The sequence below is a fragment of the Hyperolius riggenbachi genome, chromosome 4 (assembly GCF_040937935.1).
Source record: "Hyperolius riggenbachi isolate aHypRig1 chromosome 4, aHypRig1.pri, whole genome shotgun sequence".
In the NCBI taxonomy this organism is placed as follows: domain Eukaryota; kingdom Metazoa; phylum Chordata; class Amphibia; order Anura; family Hyperoliidae; genus Hyperolius; species Hyperolius riggenbachi.
In genome coordinates, this window is record NC_090649.1 from 95,622,547 (window position 1) to 95,639,083 (window position 16,537).

A 16,537-nucleotide genomic window follows, 5' to 3' on the forward strand; every position below is an offset into this window, starting at 1 on the left:
GGCGTGCGTCTTGCAGGACGCATACCATTATTTGAACTGATGTGAGCATGCATCCAGATCTCTTAGGCCTCGTGTCGCACACTAAACACGCTGCCAAAATCAGCACAACAGCGTGTATAGCAAGAACAAGCCTTAGGCTATCGGTTCAAGTGGATGCTGCAGAAATCTGCAGCATCAGCATGCCATCCAGTATAAAGGCCTCAGTCACATGATCACATCTAGCTAGCGCAGATGGCCATGCGATCTGAACGCAATGCATACGATCGCATACGCCATCTGCGCCGCTGCCCTGCTGATCCTATCAATTGACAGTGATGGGATCAGCTCTGCGCTTGCGGGCAAAATGCAAGCAGCAGTATGCAAGCGTTTCATAGCGCATCGTACTGCTGCGCAGCGCAGTGGATGTGAACGGTAGAAGAGCTGTCTATGCCGTTCCTGAGTTTCAGCACATCATACGCGCTTCCATATGTGCATGGAAGCACGTATGATGTGAACGAGGCCTAAAACCACACTGCAATTCGGACAGCAAACAATTGAAAGTATAGGCATTGTTTCCCTGCCTGACTCATCTGTGAAGAAACACTTCCTATTCGGTACAGTTTTGGGAAGCTATCGGCCCTAGCGGAAGAGGGCCCTTACAGAGTATCCAGTATATGTACCTGGTTCTGCCATACAAATACACACAAAGAAAGGCCAGTTTTTATCATCAGCTTTTAGTTTGTCTATATAGTCAGGTTCAGAACGGCTTTACTGTTTGTTCTTTCATACCATGGTGATAAAGCGCAGCCTATCAAATCTCTTGGAACCAGTGACATCACCATGGCATAGCACAAAGGGTGATTTCAGGTCAGATATCCACAGAACACTGAGCTGTGCGTACCGGTGGGAGACCAGACTCTGATGTTGTTAGGTGTAGAAAATGCCAGCAGCACTGGTAGGTGAGAACTAAACCATAAAAAAAGATGCTATCTGCAAGTGTTGCACTGAATATCGTGTTTGGTGTCAATAATTATGCAAATACATCCCGCGTAGTTCTAAGATGCGTATAATATTGGGTACAGACATAAGATCACCCAGTCACACCATTTATGGGCAGTACAACACCACCTATCTGCTATTCAATGTGATCCTATCAGTCCTGATTGTATTTGAATTGATTTGTTTTATGAGTGGCCACTAATGGTACAATTTTTAGCGAACAATAGTTTGAGCGATCAGATAATTGTGATTGGAGTGACAGAAAATAAACTCCGTCGTTCCCAATTGACTGCGAACGATTCTAAAAGTGATCGTCAGATGACAATTTCTTCAAAGCAGTTTTCATGTTTGATGGAATTGATCAGCTGTGCATTGTACCACATACGACTTTGTTGTGGTGCAACTTTTTTTTTCCCCCGCTGCTGTAACACAACACAGGCCCTTTACTGTCTTCAAAACCCAGTAGAGGGTCTCCTTATACTGCTTTTCAATGTTTTTACATTCTGTGCCGCTTTGTGTGCAGATAAAGCAGCAGAAGTCACCAGCCCCTCTCTGTAGTCTTCCTGCCTGTGTTCCTCAGAGCAGTGCTTGTGTTTTGGGTTCACTGATAAAACCATGAAAGGGTTTCTCCTCTCCCCTCCTCCAGCAGCCTTCTTGGCTGAAGACCTGTCAGTGCAGTGTTTGTATTAGAATTTCAGTCCTGTTCTGGCTCCCAGGCCTGGGAGATGGATTTTGTGTCAAGGGCAAGGAAGGGCAGCTGCTCCAGACTGTTTGGCGCCTCCCAAACACCTGTTTAACTCAGGTTAAAGTGTTACAGCATACAGGTGAGGAGGCAGCCTTTCATAGCAACCCACAGGCTGCTGTGTTAACCCCTACCACTCACTGACAAGAAAGTCCATAGGGAACGGTTACTGCATTCCTTCACTAAATCATCCCACAACGCATGCCACCACACCCTGCTGGTAATTAACAACTGGAGGTTTATAGGTTATTCAGGAGTAGAAAAACTCAATATAACTTCCTCTCTGTGGTATTTTTGTATACTGAGTTTGTTTTTTTAAAGGGGCTGCCAATCAGAGATAGTGTGGCAGCTATTAACTATAACACCAGAGGAATACAAGCCACCAGGCCCTTCTGCATAATCTGAACAGTTCAGGTAACTTTTAGGGCTCGTTTCCACTATCGCGAATCTGCATGCGTCCAACGCATGCAGATCCGCACATGTAATACAAGTGGATGGGCCTGTTTCCACTGTAGCGTTGTTGAGGTGCGTTTTTTTCAGCGTGAAAAAAACGCACAAAAGAGCCAACGATTTCGCCTGCGTCGGGAATCCGTGCGAATCGCCGCTAATGTATTTAATAGTAAAAACGCATGCGTTTGTTACATGCGTTTTTACCCGCGATTTCGCACCTTTTTCAATTTTATTTAGCCCTGGCAGTGTCATGGTTAATTTCGCATGGCACCCTGCCATGCGAAATCGCAGGCGAAATCGCGGGTAAAAACGCATGTGGAAACGCATCCGCATGCGTTTTTACAAGCGTCGGAATGCGGCCGAAATCGCGTCGCAACAGTGGAAACAAGCCCTTAGTGTCTGGGTTGCTAATTTCAAACTTGTATTCTCCCCTGAACAAGCTTCACCTTATTCAACTCAACAGAAGGAAAAAGGTAGAAGGAAAAAGGTTGTTTAAAGTGGACCTGAAGTCTTGCACAGAACAGAAGGAAAACAGAGAAATGCACCCTGTGTGTATTTAGTATGTCTAAACCCCCTCACAAGTTGTAATTTGATCTCTCCCTGCATCCACTGACTGCAGTGGCAGATAAGCTAATTTGAAAGCACAGGATGTCTGCTTCCATGAAAGCAGGAAGTAGATACAATGCAGATGTATTGCAGGGTTTGTATCAGCTAAAACAAATGTTTTTCTTTAAAGGATATTATGATGCTGCTGCTTATCTTTAAAAGCAGAGACAAAGTTCTGAGTTTAAATCCGCTTTAAGAAGGCTGAATATACTGTAGACAGCTAGAGGGACAGGATGTAATGTTTAGGATAATGTTACTGGGGGGACAGAAACCCCTTGAATTGCTGTTTAGAGTGAGTGTTTATCATTACCTCATGTTGGACCAGGGTTCATTCACAGGCGTCTCCCTGACTGATTGAAACAGCCAGGAACTGGTTACCTATAGAAGTTTATGGCAATGGAGTCGGTTCACATGGGTGGCCATTGACAAGGTTTGGCTGCAGGGGCGGAAACCACTGGTGAAATAGTTTGGCAATTTATTGGCATCCAGGTGGCAGTTTGGCCACAGGAAGTTAACCAAACTAAAAATGCTTGCTATTCAAACACTACATAAACTCCAGCTCAAGCATGGTTTTGTAAACTTGGCAGGTATAAATTAGTGTGAATAAACCATGAGCCTAGCAATGACATTTCACTCACAGGAGACTCGTTTCACTGGCACTAGAGGTAGATGTAGCTGCAGTAATGCTATGTACACAATATTCAATTTCCCATTCAACCTACAGGTATATCTGACAGGAATGTGTATTGTGTGTGGATGTCCAAACGATAGCAGGATTGATTTTCCAATCACTTTGCAAGATTGATTCAGTTATCGATTCAGAAATAAGACATGTCAGAAATCCCATTCCTATCAGATGGCATATCCAATCATGTGTACCTAGCATTAGAGTCTGGCTGCTATAGGTTCATACCAACAGTTACATGTAAATTCTCTCTTGTAATACACAAAGCATCTCCGCTCACAGAAACTGGACAGTATAGCTTTCCATGTGGCCAAGCTGAAATGTATTAATTTATAAAAACCTTCAAATAGACCCTGAATATTTTTTTATTTTGTAGGAGTGCCATTGCTTCTGTATACAAGATTGTTTTAGTCTGCAACTGGTTTTACATCAGAATGAGGCATAGCAGGTTGGCACAGTGGCATAGCAGATAAAGGGGCCAATACACTGGTCAATTTCAGCCTTCAATCGATTCTATATGATTGATCAGAAATAGATTATATGAAATTCCCCATTCAATCAATTTGCAGCAGATTTTGGTCGATTTGATCTGACAGGATGGAAAATCTAGGTCGATCTGCTGCTATCAGCAGATCGATGGACCATAAATTTGCATTGGATCTAATGGTCCAATAATGCATTTAGATAAATTTCCAATAGATTTCATTCTGAAATCTATTGGAAATCTATTCCTAGTGTGTGGCAAACATATAGATTCCTGTCAGATTGGACTTGACAGGCATCTGCCAGAAATCTGATGGTCAAATCTGCTGCAAATCTATAAGTGTATGGCCACCTTAACACTCACCTTGCAGCACTAGATCCCTCCTTCAGATCTCAGCCAGCACACTATCTGTATGGAGTTTGTACGTTCTCCTTGCACATCTCCAAAACATACTGGTAAATGAATGTAAAGCCACATCTACACACGTAGATGCGGCCGCGATGCTCATCAATCGAGCCGCTAATGCGGCTCGATTGATAAGATCCGACAGGACGGATCTTAGCACCGCCGATTCCCCGCTCGCTCCCCGCGAGGGGACAATGGCAGGGAATCGAGCGGCAGATAAGCAGCGCGGCGCAGGGACGAGCGGGAATCGAGCGGGTATTGATTCCCGCGCGCCGAGCGGGGACACGGCAGGCACGCGGAAGAGGCGATCTGGCGGCTAATCGAGCCGCCGGATCGCCACAATCTCTCCCCGTGTAGACGGGGCTTTAAGACTAGGATTATTGTACAGATTACATTGTGATCTCAGGGACTGGTTAGTGACATGACTATGTACGCTGCAAAGTGCTGCAGAAGATATCAGTGCTATATAAAAACTTCAATCTCTAGGTTCACCTTTGAGTGCTTCCTTATCTAAAATACCTCTACACCCATCAATGAAGATAGAGAATTCTCAGACTATTATGTATAGTTAAGTTGTGAATTGGGCTTTATAAACATTCAAATAATGAACGGGTAGAGTAAGAGGCATCATTCCCTCCCTTGGTTTCTAAGCTGAAATTGTAAAATGGCAACTTTGAGCAACAGAGAATTAAGGGTGTAGGAGAGAAGCTACCACTTGGCACAGTGAACTTTACAGTGTCAGATATTGCATAGTGCACTAAAGACCTCCCAGCATGCTGGTAACTTCCATTATATAATTCCAGTATTTTTATAGCACTTTCTCCTGTCGGACTCAAACGCTTGAGCTGCAGCCACTAGGCCAGGGCTTTTCAACTCTGTCCTCTAGTGCCTAGGTTCTCAACGTGTGGTACGCATAGCCCAGGGGGTACTTCTGATGGCTCCAGGAGGTACTCAGGCTTGATATACTTAACCAAGAATAACATTTAGAGTTTTAGAAAATTATAAATCCTATTTAAACACCAAATTAGTGTTTTAGCTCATTAAAAGCAATAGTAAATGCTTGGAAATTGTTTAGAAACTATGTGCTACAATTAAATATATATTTGTCATGGGGTACTTGTGATAATGTTTACTATGCTAGGGGGTACTTGGTGAGGACAGGGTTTTAAAAGGGGTACATGCCAATAAAATGTTGAGAAACACTGCTCTAGTACCACCAACAGTGCATGTTTTGAAGAAAACCACAAACCTGCACAGGTGAGGTAATTCTTGTCTCAGCAGAGCTGATTAACTACATCTGGATTTTCACAAAACATGCACTGTTGGTACAAGGACAGGGTTGCAAAGCCCTGCACTAGAGCACACTCAGTAGGCAGTAGCAGTGTTAGGAAGTCTCACCCAAGAACTCCTTACTGAATAGGAACAGCAGAGATTTGAATACAGGTCTCTTGTGTTAGAGGCAGAGCCCTTAACCAGTACACTATACCTACCACAAGCAGATGTGAGAGGGTAACCAATTATAAGTTCATTTATATTTGTTACACCCCAAAGAAGCCAGCTCCCATGTTTCATGTGAAGGCTTGAACTGTCTGCCATTAGTAGCAGAATCCCTTTGGTTCCTGTTCCATCCAGCAGTTATCCCAAGCTTGTAAACTGCATTTTATTTTTGTACTGAGTGTAGCACTCTAACTTGACCTCTAGCTAACAAGAACCATGGCAGTGCAAAAAGCTCAGGGGCCAGCCTAGAGGTGGACTGTAAAACTACAATGCATAAAAAACAGCTCATCATGGTTGTCCGGAGTGCAAATAGAGCAAGACACTAATGCAGAGTTGTAACTAGGGTGGGATGACATAGCAGACCTCTCCAATTGGATTTGGGGAAAAAGTAGAATCTTATTACAGGGCTAATTCAATTCTGATGGGAGAAACTGAGTCTTGTTCCAAGAGCGGCCAAAGTTTAATCAGTAACATAATGGTTATTTCAACTCAACTTCCTCCTCCCTTACTGTAGACCGATCCAGAGTATAAAAATACCTCTGCCCATTCTGGGTCATTTTTACCAGCAGATGAGGCATAAGAGGCAGCTGCCCAATGTGCCAAGAACTTTGGGGCTCCATGTTAAAATCTTACACAATAAAAATCTGACAGTTTACAAAGGACCCAGATTTTCAGTTTAACAAGTGGAGCCGATTGCAGTAACTGCTAGGCTGGTACAATGTATCTGCAAGTTACCATGTAAGTTACAGGTTTGATTTTCTACTTTGCTTAGCTAATACGGCCATAAATCAAGGTTGGCCCAATCTGAGGTTTATGACGGCAGTTCAAAGTCTTAAACATTTATTTACCCACAAGTCAACACAACACATAAGAGGACACATTTATTGGAGAAAACCCACCAGACTAAAATATCATTCATTTCAATAAACACCATCGATTTATTCTGTATAAAAAAGCGTACAACCAAACTTTTATAAAAAGTTTAGCATGATTAAATTTTTTATCATCTTAATCATTAAACACATTTTATTGCAGAAATGACAATCACCTCTGCTACTGTACAAGGGAGGGGGAGAGACTCGGAATGTAATAAGTTCACAATTTTCTTATTTAATAATATATACACATCAGTCCTGGAGGTCGACGTCCAATCCAATACCTCTAATCGCCTGTCCGCATTGCCCCACGCTTCACCTTTTATTAAATAAAAAGGTTTTAAGATAGCTGTTGGTAAAAGTGGCAAATCCCTTGTGGTAACGTAAGCGTTCACTCCCCATCGAAGGAGAGAATAGTAGATTTTCAAGCCTTCCCGTGTTAGAAAAGGTGAATTTAAAGTCTTTTTTATAAATAAACTAAAACAAGCAGTCCAAAAAAAGCTTGGCTGGGACGAAAAAAAAAAACAGGGGAAAAAAAAATAAAAACTGGATGCAAGTCCCTTTCATAGCCACATGGATCCCCCCTCTTCCACAAGCTTCTGTACAAATGCCGTACTCAAATAATGAAATAGAGAAGTCTTGTAGCCATGTTGTGCAAAGAAAAACAGTCAAGCAGAACACCTGCAAGAGATTGAGAAGGAGGGCTTTTAGTGGAAGAGATCAGGAGACAGACTGGCGCCAGTGAGGAAGCCACACTGAACACTTAACCAAACACTCATTGGGGGCGAACCCAGTTCTCTCCAGATGTACACAGGAGCTGGGGATTAACCCCTGGCAAGCTGGAAAGCACTCCACACACTGACATGTCACATTCAGGACCCCGTAGCCCCCCCACAGGACACCGTACGGACATTTTCAGAGATCTCACACAGCTTTCCCTTTCTGACATGCTGATCAGTTTTGACAGCACTAGGTTAAGGCATTCTGTCTTCTCAAGCAATACGGTACCAACACAAGAAAAAAAACTGATGATGACTGATTTCAGATGGACGCAATTTCTATGTTTAAATACTTTCCCAGATGCTGATAACCGAATTGTGTCAATAGTTGCCTTAGCGGAGATTTTTTTTATATACACACTTGATTGTCAATTTCTTTCCATTGTCTGAAAAATCTCACAGCCTAACGTATGCACCACTACCAGCTAACAAGACAGTTAACGTTTGTTGCTGTGTCTGATCAGCAAGGTATTGACTGATCAATCGTACAGCTGACCGGAGAGATTGAATGAGCTATGGCTCAGTGGATGGCAGATCAGTGCGTCTCATGGCTGCAGAGCCAATGCCAGGAAAATGAGGAGACTCAGCAGGCTGTTAGGCACAGCATAGGTTAAATGAGACCATATGAGGAGGGTAAAGGAAGGGGGGTTGGATAAACCATTTCTCTTTGGGATCTATTTTACTGCAATGAAAGTCGGCGCCAGTCTACTGCTTGCATCAATTATTTGATTAAATGCAGCCACTCTAACGTGGTGACAGCAGCCCACAAGACGTTTAAGGCATTAGGATAGACTTCCCCCCCCACTTATGTGTGTAATAGAAGCAGGGCAAGGATAGCAAGTCCAGATGGGATGACGACTACAAATACACAATTAGACGGTTACGCTGTAAGCTCTAACACACCTACTCAGCCCCGCACAGCCATAGCCAGCACCAGTCATCCCGCACACTATTAGACACTCACCATATTGTTTAAGGACAAAGAGCTTTTCTGTCATTCGTGATGAACTCTGGTGATAAATCAGACGCCTGAAAGAGAAAAATGAGCATGTGTAAGAATATCGTACGGACGGGAACAGAAGGATGATCGCACAGGAGGGAAGACAGACTGACAGCTTGGGGTGGCACATACACAATGCACCAGCAGAAGTGACATCCACCCCCCCCTGGCCATGGCTTAAGAAGGGATCACAGACAATGCATTAGCAGTGCTGATCAGCAAGACACCTAGCAGAAGGGAATCATGCACAGGACACACAAGAGGGGATTAGACATTGTGCACAGGGGAGCCTGGGAGAGAATGCACAATGCCTCCTCTGCACAATGCTATCTATGGTGATGCTGGGAGAGCACTGGACAGTGCTGGGGAAGACCGTGCACAGTTCAAACAGGGACATTACATGCATGTCATGCAGCAATACAGTGCACACAAGCCTGTGCTAGGGGGTAAAGGGCATGTAAAAATAGGTATATTTAAAAATCTATTTTTAGACATTCTATTTACTATCAGTATGGCCAATGTGTCCATGTATCTGTAGCTTTAATATAAAGCTCACTGCCTCATCTGCTCATCCCACTATCTCCACCCCACAACCTTCTAGATCGTAAGTTCCTAAGGGCAGGACCTCTCTAGTGTTACCCATTTCATCCAATTTTTAACTACACATCAATTGTATGCATCTGTACTTGTATGACTAGTAGACCTGATTCTATAGTATGCTGAACTGCTCATGTATCTATACTCCCTATAATTGTACATCGCTACAGAACATGTTGGTGCTATAATATTGTGCATCACCACCAATGGGGTTAATAGCAATAATTGTATGCATCTGTACTTTTATGACTGTTGTCCTAGTATGTTGAGCTGCTCATGTATCTATGCTCCCATTATTGTATGTTTTTATACATTGTACAGCGCTACAGTAAGTGAAGGCGCTATTGAAATTAAGGCTAATGTGTAGCACCACAGAGAAAAGCAGTGAGCATGCATGCAGAGTTGTGTACCTGCAGCGTCAGGATGCTGATGTCTGTGTTGAGGGTGGTCAGTGGGGTTCTGGTGGAAGTCTGTGTGCCCAGCCTCTGGTGATGCAGGCTGACAATGCTGGGGTGCGAGTCCAGTGCGATCTGCAGGTCCAGGATGTAGTCGATGACGTGCTGGAGGATTTCCATCTTGCTGACCTTCTTGTTCTGGGGGATGCTGGGCACCAGCTCCTTCAGTTTGGAGTAGCAGTCGTTCATGTTGTACAGCAGGCTCATGGGGTCGTCCACTGGCGTCTTGCTCCTGGAGATCCCCAGGCTGTGCTCCGTTACCAGGCTGCCTGTCCTGACTGATCGCACGGGGCTGAAAGCTTTCATAGTGCAGCAGACAACAAACGCACGCAGCTCCTTCCTGACTCTGCTCTGCCGCTAATAGACGCTACGCTCTGCTGAAACAGCTCAGAATGAGCAGCGGCGCGGGCAGCACTACCTTTTATACCCCGGAGCGAGGCAGCTGACAGGAGGGCGGGACGCTGGGGCAGGATTGGCTGGGAGAAACTACTGCGCCTTGTTATTGGATGGGAACGGGACTCATGGAATGCAAATCCCTTCCGCATTCTAAACCAATTATGGGCAGCGGGGGGCGTGTCTGTGTATCACAGCTGTGCTAGTAAATAGCTTGCGATGGATTCCCACTGTCCCACGGTTGACGTGAACCTATAGCAACCAGACCCATGCTGCAGCTCTGCACTGATAGCAGTGATAGCAGCCTCTTGTGGAGATAGGCTCCAGGCTGGACTCTCAGCGTAGGGCTCATTCACACCAGCACAGCTCAAACAGCTTGGAGACCGGTTTGAAAGTGCACCTCCAGACTAAAAATCTACTCAGCAGCACTGAAAAGGCTTGGTGTTTCTGTAACAGATTCACAGCATCAGAACTTTGTTTTTCTTACCCAAGCCTCATTTTTAGCTGCACAGAAGAAAACTGCCGGGCATTTTCCCCCTGATGCTGTGCAAAGCATGATGGGATTTCTGATGTTGTTGTTCTCCTTCTGTTTTGGTGCAAAATTTGTTTTCTTCAAATTTTGAATATGAGATTTGAAGCCCAGCGCGTGCAGCTGGGAGGGGTGATCAGAACACAGGACAGTTGGAACTGTGTCTCATGCTCCCTGTCACCTCCTTTCAACCAAAAAGATGGCTGCCCCATAAAAAAGATGGGTTCCCCCATGAAATCACAAACATTTGCCAGGGTGGGTAAGAGATTATATTACCTACCTGTTTTAATTAACATAACTAATGTAACTTAATGACAGTATGTTTGTTTAGGTGGAAGCTCCCCTTTAAGCGAGAGCATTTTGGAAATTCATCTGTATTTATTTGGTTAACTGGCTGTGATCACAGTACTGTCTGCATGCCTGAAAATCGCCACACTAAAGGACCACTCCAGCGAAAAAAGTAAGCAGTTAAAACCTGACGGAACCGACAGGTTTTGGACTAGTCCATTTCCTCATGGGGGATTCTCAGGATTTTCTTTGCAACTGCCGTTCAGTAAATGCTTCAGTAAAGTCTAACTGACAAAATACTGTGAAAGTGAGTAGGGAGGCTGGCTAGTATCTTACTACTTTGGCAGTTAAACTACCGCTCAGGAAATGCTTCTGAAAACAAAAGAAAACCCTGAGAATCCCCCATGAGGAGATGGACTAATCCCAAACCTGTCGGTTCTGTCAGGTTTTAACTGCTTACTTTTTTTTGCTGGAGTGGTCTTTTAAAGGATAACTGACGTAAGAGGCAGATGGAGGCACCACAGAAGTAGGCACCCATGTTAATTGCGGCTTTCAACAGCATTTCCTGAAGTGCAGTTGCAAAGTCTAAGGGCCCGTTTCCACTAGTGCGGTGCGATTTAGTTGTGGAATATGCAAAAACTAATTTGCATGCGAATGCAAATTCGTATGCGATTGTATGCAAATTTTAACGCAAAAATGCATTAAAATTTGCATCTGTTTATAAGTGCCAGTGTGCTTTTACATTGATTTTAAGCGAAAATGGAAAATTCGCATAACGAAAACGCATGCGAATTTCCTATTAAATACATTACAGGTGAATTGCACACTAGCCTTGTAGTGTGCGAATTTCTGATTGTTCTGCTGTGCAGATTTTTTCTACACAGTCCACCGCACAGATTTCCTGACAAATGGAAACAGGCCCATCCTATACAATGAAATGCAAGTGTCCCTGCGTCATCAACTGAATGGTTGTGTGTCCCTGGCTTCTTTGTACTGAGCATGTGCGCAGCCAGGGCAGTTAGGACACAGGGCCGGATCTGACAGTTTGCTGTGTGTGGTTCACAGAGGTTCTCATTGCATTGTGGGAAATAACAGCTTTTTCCAACTGCCAAGCAAGCAGCTCCCTGTGCGCATATACTTCAGACAGTGGTGGGGAGCGAGCAAGCGGGACGCGTATATGCGCTAATTACGGTGGGGGGGGGTAGTGGCTGTGACCTAGCGCCCCGTTTTTTAACGGGCGAGCCTTTTTTACTAGTTGATTTATATTGGTTATGCGAATCTGCATGCAGAAAACACATGCAGATTCGCTCTAGTGGAAATGGGCCCTAACTGACAAGATAATCCAATCCAATCCAGATAGTGTGCAAGTGAGTAGGAAGGCTGGCTGGCTGGTATCTTATGATTTTGGCAGTTAAACTGCTGTTCAAATCAGGAAATGCTGTTGAAAACAAAGAAAAGCTAGAGAATTCCCCATGATGAGATGGACTATCCCAAAACCTGTCAGATTTTAACTGCTTACTTTTTTCATTGTAATGGTCTTTTAAAAGGGTTCTTTCGCGAAAAAAGTAGGCAGTTAAAAAATGTGACAGATGACAGGTTTTGGGCCAGTCCATCTCTTTAAGGGGGATTCTCAGGGCTTTCTTTGTTTTCAACAGCATTTCCTGAACAACAGTTGCAAAATCTAACTGACATAATAGTGTACAAGTGATTAGGGAAGCCGGCTGGTATCTTGCTATTTTGGCAGTTAAACTGCTGTTCAGGAAATGCTGTTGAAAACAAAGAAAGCCCTGAGAATCCCCCTTAAAAAGATGGACTGGCCCAAAACCTGTCATCTGTCACATTTTTTTAACTGCCTACTTTTTCCGCGAAAGAACCCCTTTAAAGTACAACTGATGTGAGAGGCAGATGGAGGCTGCACTGAAAATAGCTAATTGCGGTTATGAGGGGAGAGTTGTGCTCCAGGGTTGTAATCACAATTTGTATAGCAGTATATAATATCACCTCATCACCACAATTAAGATGGGCACATACAAGCCTCCGCGGTGCCCAATATTTTACAGTCATTGTGGCAAAGGCAGTGCTGATATCAGCACATTTGCGGTGCACAAAGTGGAACGCCCACCCAGCGGGAGGTGACGACGGACCCGTCGTTGCCTCCAGTCCGGCGTGTGTACGGACCTTTAGCCTGACAGACACGACAGAGGAAAGGAGATAAGATTTATTACAGCGACAGTGCAATTAGAAAAGGCTGCAGTAAGCCAGAGCACATTAGAACAGGCATAGGAACTTATAGGATAGAAGAACTAAGGCTGAAAAATTTGTTACAGAGTCTCTTTAAACTCACACATGATAAAGTGTGATTTTCTCACTACCAGGGTCCGTATGCCACATATGGCCTTGAAATCCCGTAGGCCTTTTTTTCTTTCCATAGGTGCAAAGGATGCTGGAGATTGATGTCATAACTCCACCCCTCATGTCCATGTGATCTAATCTAGGCAGACAGACAGACATCTGAAATAAGAATTATAGCAGACAGACATGATAAGACGGAAGCTGCAGTTTTCCTGTGTCTTCTCTCTCCTACACACTGTGAAAAGAGAAGTAATTTGATCCAGGCAGGCAGTCAGCAGGGGAGGGAGGGGAAGGGGAGTTTACCAGGCTGAAGAGTTGGGCACAATGCTTTCAGCTTCAGGAGGAATAAGGAAGTGCTCCTTACAGATATAAATGTGAGTCTGTTATATACAATATGTACCAGATGTAAACTTTATATGTTCATGTAACTGTACACATTGCCTAGACTACATATATGTATTGCCATTCAGACCTTTTTGAGGGGGAGGTGGTCTTTAAGCTTACTAAAAGGACCACAAAGAGGGCCTAGGTCTACTATCGTTCCTAGGTCCCAATAGCATCTTAACCTATCTCTGAGCCTTTATAAATTAATGTTATAAAAAAAAGCAATGTTTTTTAGGTATGTTATATTCACTACAGTTCCTCTGCTATGTTCCTATGCTGAGCAGATCACGGTAACTGCCAGGCTGGCACAATGTGTCTATAAATTATCATAACCATGTAAATTGCAGCTTTAATGTTCTACTTTGTTTGGCTAATACAGCCGTATATCAGGGTCGACTTGATCTGAGGTTTCTGTCAGCAGTTCAAAGTCTGTGAGACATTCATTTACTTACACATAGGTCAGTCAGTGTGATTCATACAAGGATTGGTCAGAGGCAACAGCTTTACACAGGCAGTGATTTATATTCACCTTTACAACACAACACATAGATGACACATTTATTGGAGGAAAACCCACAAAACCGAAAAAGATACTTCATTTCAATAAATATCATATGTATAAAAAAGCATAATACCAAACTTTTATAAAAAGTTTAGCAAGATTTTTTTTTTTTAAACCATGAAGTTTTGAATAACTTAAAAGAATAAGAGTAAGCAAGCTTTTGGCTGTATAGCCTTCATCAGGCTTCAATCCTGTTTGCTCACAAGACGTTGGAACAGACAATTATACACATACAACATCAAAAGGGAATACTGTCTGTATATACTCGCATACAAGCCTATTTTTTCAGCACAAAAAATGTGCTGTAAAGTTACCCCTCGGCTTATATGCGAGTCAGTGGAGCAGAACAGTGGTGGAGAAGGTTTTGTTATTGGCATTGGAGCATAAAGATCATGCACTAGTAATCCTGCCTTTGCCATCTGGCTCCCTACTGTTTCCCCATCACCTGCAAAATGGCGTGCAGAGGGTGCTGCTCCCCCTGTCTTGTGGAGCAGAGCATGCCAGCAACCTTTTAGCCATTTAATTATCTGGAATTCTTCCAGTGTGGTGTCTTGAGACACAGCCGTATCATCCTTGGGGCACATCTGGCTATGGGGACGGGAGCTGACTTGTACTAGGATCACATCTGGCTTCTGTGGAAGGGGCTATACTGGGGAGGGGGCTTATACTCGTGTCAATCGCTTTTTCCTGTTTTCTTAGGGAAAAGTGGTTGTCTCGGCTTATACACGGATCCGCTTATATGCAATTATATACGGGTACATAGATTTTTTTTCAATAAATGGTATTATCCTGATTCAAATCTTCTTGCTTTTACTAATGGCTAACATGGTACAATACCCTACTGCTACTACTTTTTTAAATCATGTTATTTATTAAAGGGATCCTGATGTGAGAGGGATATATGGAGGCTGCCATATTTAATTCCTTTTAAACATTTCCAGTTGTTTGGCAGTCCTGCTGATCCTCTGCCTCTAAGGGCTGATTCCCACAACGCTGGTATGCGTCTTGCGAGACACACTGGCTATAGTGGAGACGTGCTCTAATACTCATAGCCATAGACCCTGAACAAGCATGCAGACCAGATGTTTCTGACAAAAAATTGACAAGATTAGCTGCATGCTTGTTTCAGGTGTGTGATTCAGACACTACTGATGACTGGATGTACAGCAGAGGACTGCCAGGCAACTGGTATTGTTAAAAAGGAAATAAATATGTCAGCCTCCATATACCTCATGCTTCAGGCTTAAACACATTTTGCAGAAATGAAATAATCTCTGCTTCTGTAAAAGGGAAAAAAAAGACATAGAAAGGTAATAGTCCTCAATTGTCTTGTTTAATGATTTATACACATTGCATTCAGTTCTGTAGTTGATGCCAAATCCAATAGCTGTAAAGCCTTGGAGACACGCTACAGGGAACCTGGCCAAGGTGGCTTTTGCACGGTCTCAACTAAGAATCGACTGCGTCTACATGTCCCCCAGTGTCCTTTCTGGAAGCCGCTCAATTGTGCACATCCCGCCCATCCCTCTCCCTGTCTCCATTAAAAGGACCATGAGCAGGACCCAAAATTGCCAATTTGAACTTACATCGAGTGCATTCTTTCATATTGCCAATTTTGGGTCCTGCTCAGAGTCCCTTTAAAGCAGGGGTCCCCAAACTTTTTTCGGTCAAGGGCCTGGTCAACATATTTCAGACTGCTGGAGGGCCGGATCATACATAAAATGATGTTGAAAAACATTACATTGAATCTAGGTATTGATTCCCCCCAATCATGCCCGGAGGAGACCTCCCAGCAGCAGCCATTCAGTAATGCACGCCTGAAGAACGTCTTTATGCACTAGACAGTGAAGCCTACCCAGGTGACATACAGAATTGGATTGGAAGCCAGCGAATGACTGCTCGCTGGCTTCTACAATATGTGGATGGGTGGGGCCAGCACTGCTATTCTATATGTGGGCCGACGATATTTAAAGATGAAGTGGGCCACATCTATAAGTTATACATTTTGTGCTTGGGGGCCAGTGAAAAAGCCTGGCGGGGGGCCCACATTCGGCCCGTGGGCCATAGTCCGAGGCAGGGGCTTTGATAGACCCATAGATCAGTGGTACGTGCCCTGGATCTATTCTAGGGTGCCCTGGATGTCCACCTGGAAGCAGGCTGCAGTACCCATCTCTGGCCACTTGGTCTCCAAACTCTGCAGACATCTCTTCTAGTCTTCTCCCCTTAAGGCAGCCATACACTGGTCGATGTGCCATCAGATCGACCAGCTGACAGATCCCTATCTGATCGAATCTGATCAGATAGGGATCGTATGGCTGCCTTTACTGCAAACAGATTGTGAATCGATTTCAGCCTGAAACCGATCACAATCTGTTCAGCTGCTCCTGCCGCCTGCCCCCCCCCCCCCCTCCGTATACATTACCTGATGCTGGCTCCCGGGCATCTTCTCCACGCTGCACCGCTCTGTTCTTGCTCC

The 16,537-nt window shown here is 44.1% G+C and overlaps 1 protein-coding gene across 1 annotated transcript; it reads right to left on the reverse strand.

Annotated features, from left to right (window-relative positions):
- Positions 1–6,761: 6,761 nt before the first annotated feature.
- ID2 (inhibitor of DNA binding 2) lies at positions 6,762–9,955 on the reverse strand. Its single transcript, XM_068280336.1, has 3 exons — positions 9,509–9,955; positions 8,466–8,530; positions 6,762–7,403 (listed from the first exon to the last, which is right to left on the reverse strand). The coding sequence occupies exons 1-2, from the start codon at positions 9,857–9,859 to the stop codon at positions 8,474–8,476; spliced, it is 408 nt and encodes a 135-aa protein (XP_068136437.1). The 5' UTR covers positions 9,860–9,955; the 3' UTR covers positions 6,762–7,403; positions 8,466–8,473.
- Between the last annotated feature and the right edge of the window lie 6,582 nt (positions 9,956–16,537).

Excerpts from the sequence above, each read along its gene's own strand:
- ID2 (XM_068280336.1), bottom strand. The coding sequence starts at position 9,859 with ATGAAAGCTTTCAGCCCCGTGCGATCAGTCAGGACAGGCAGCCTGGTA. Across the intron at positions 8,531-9,508 it reads TCAGCATCCTGACGCTGCAG|GCGTCTGATTTATCACCAGA; the intron begins GTACACAACTCT and ends TTTCTCTTTCAG.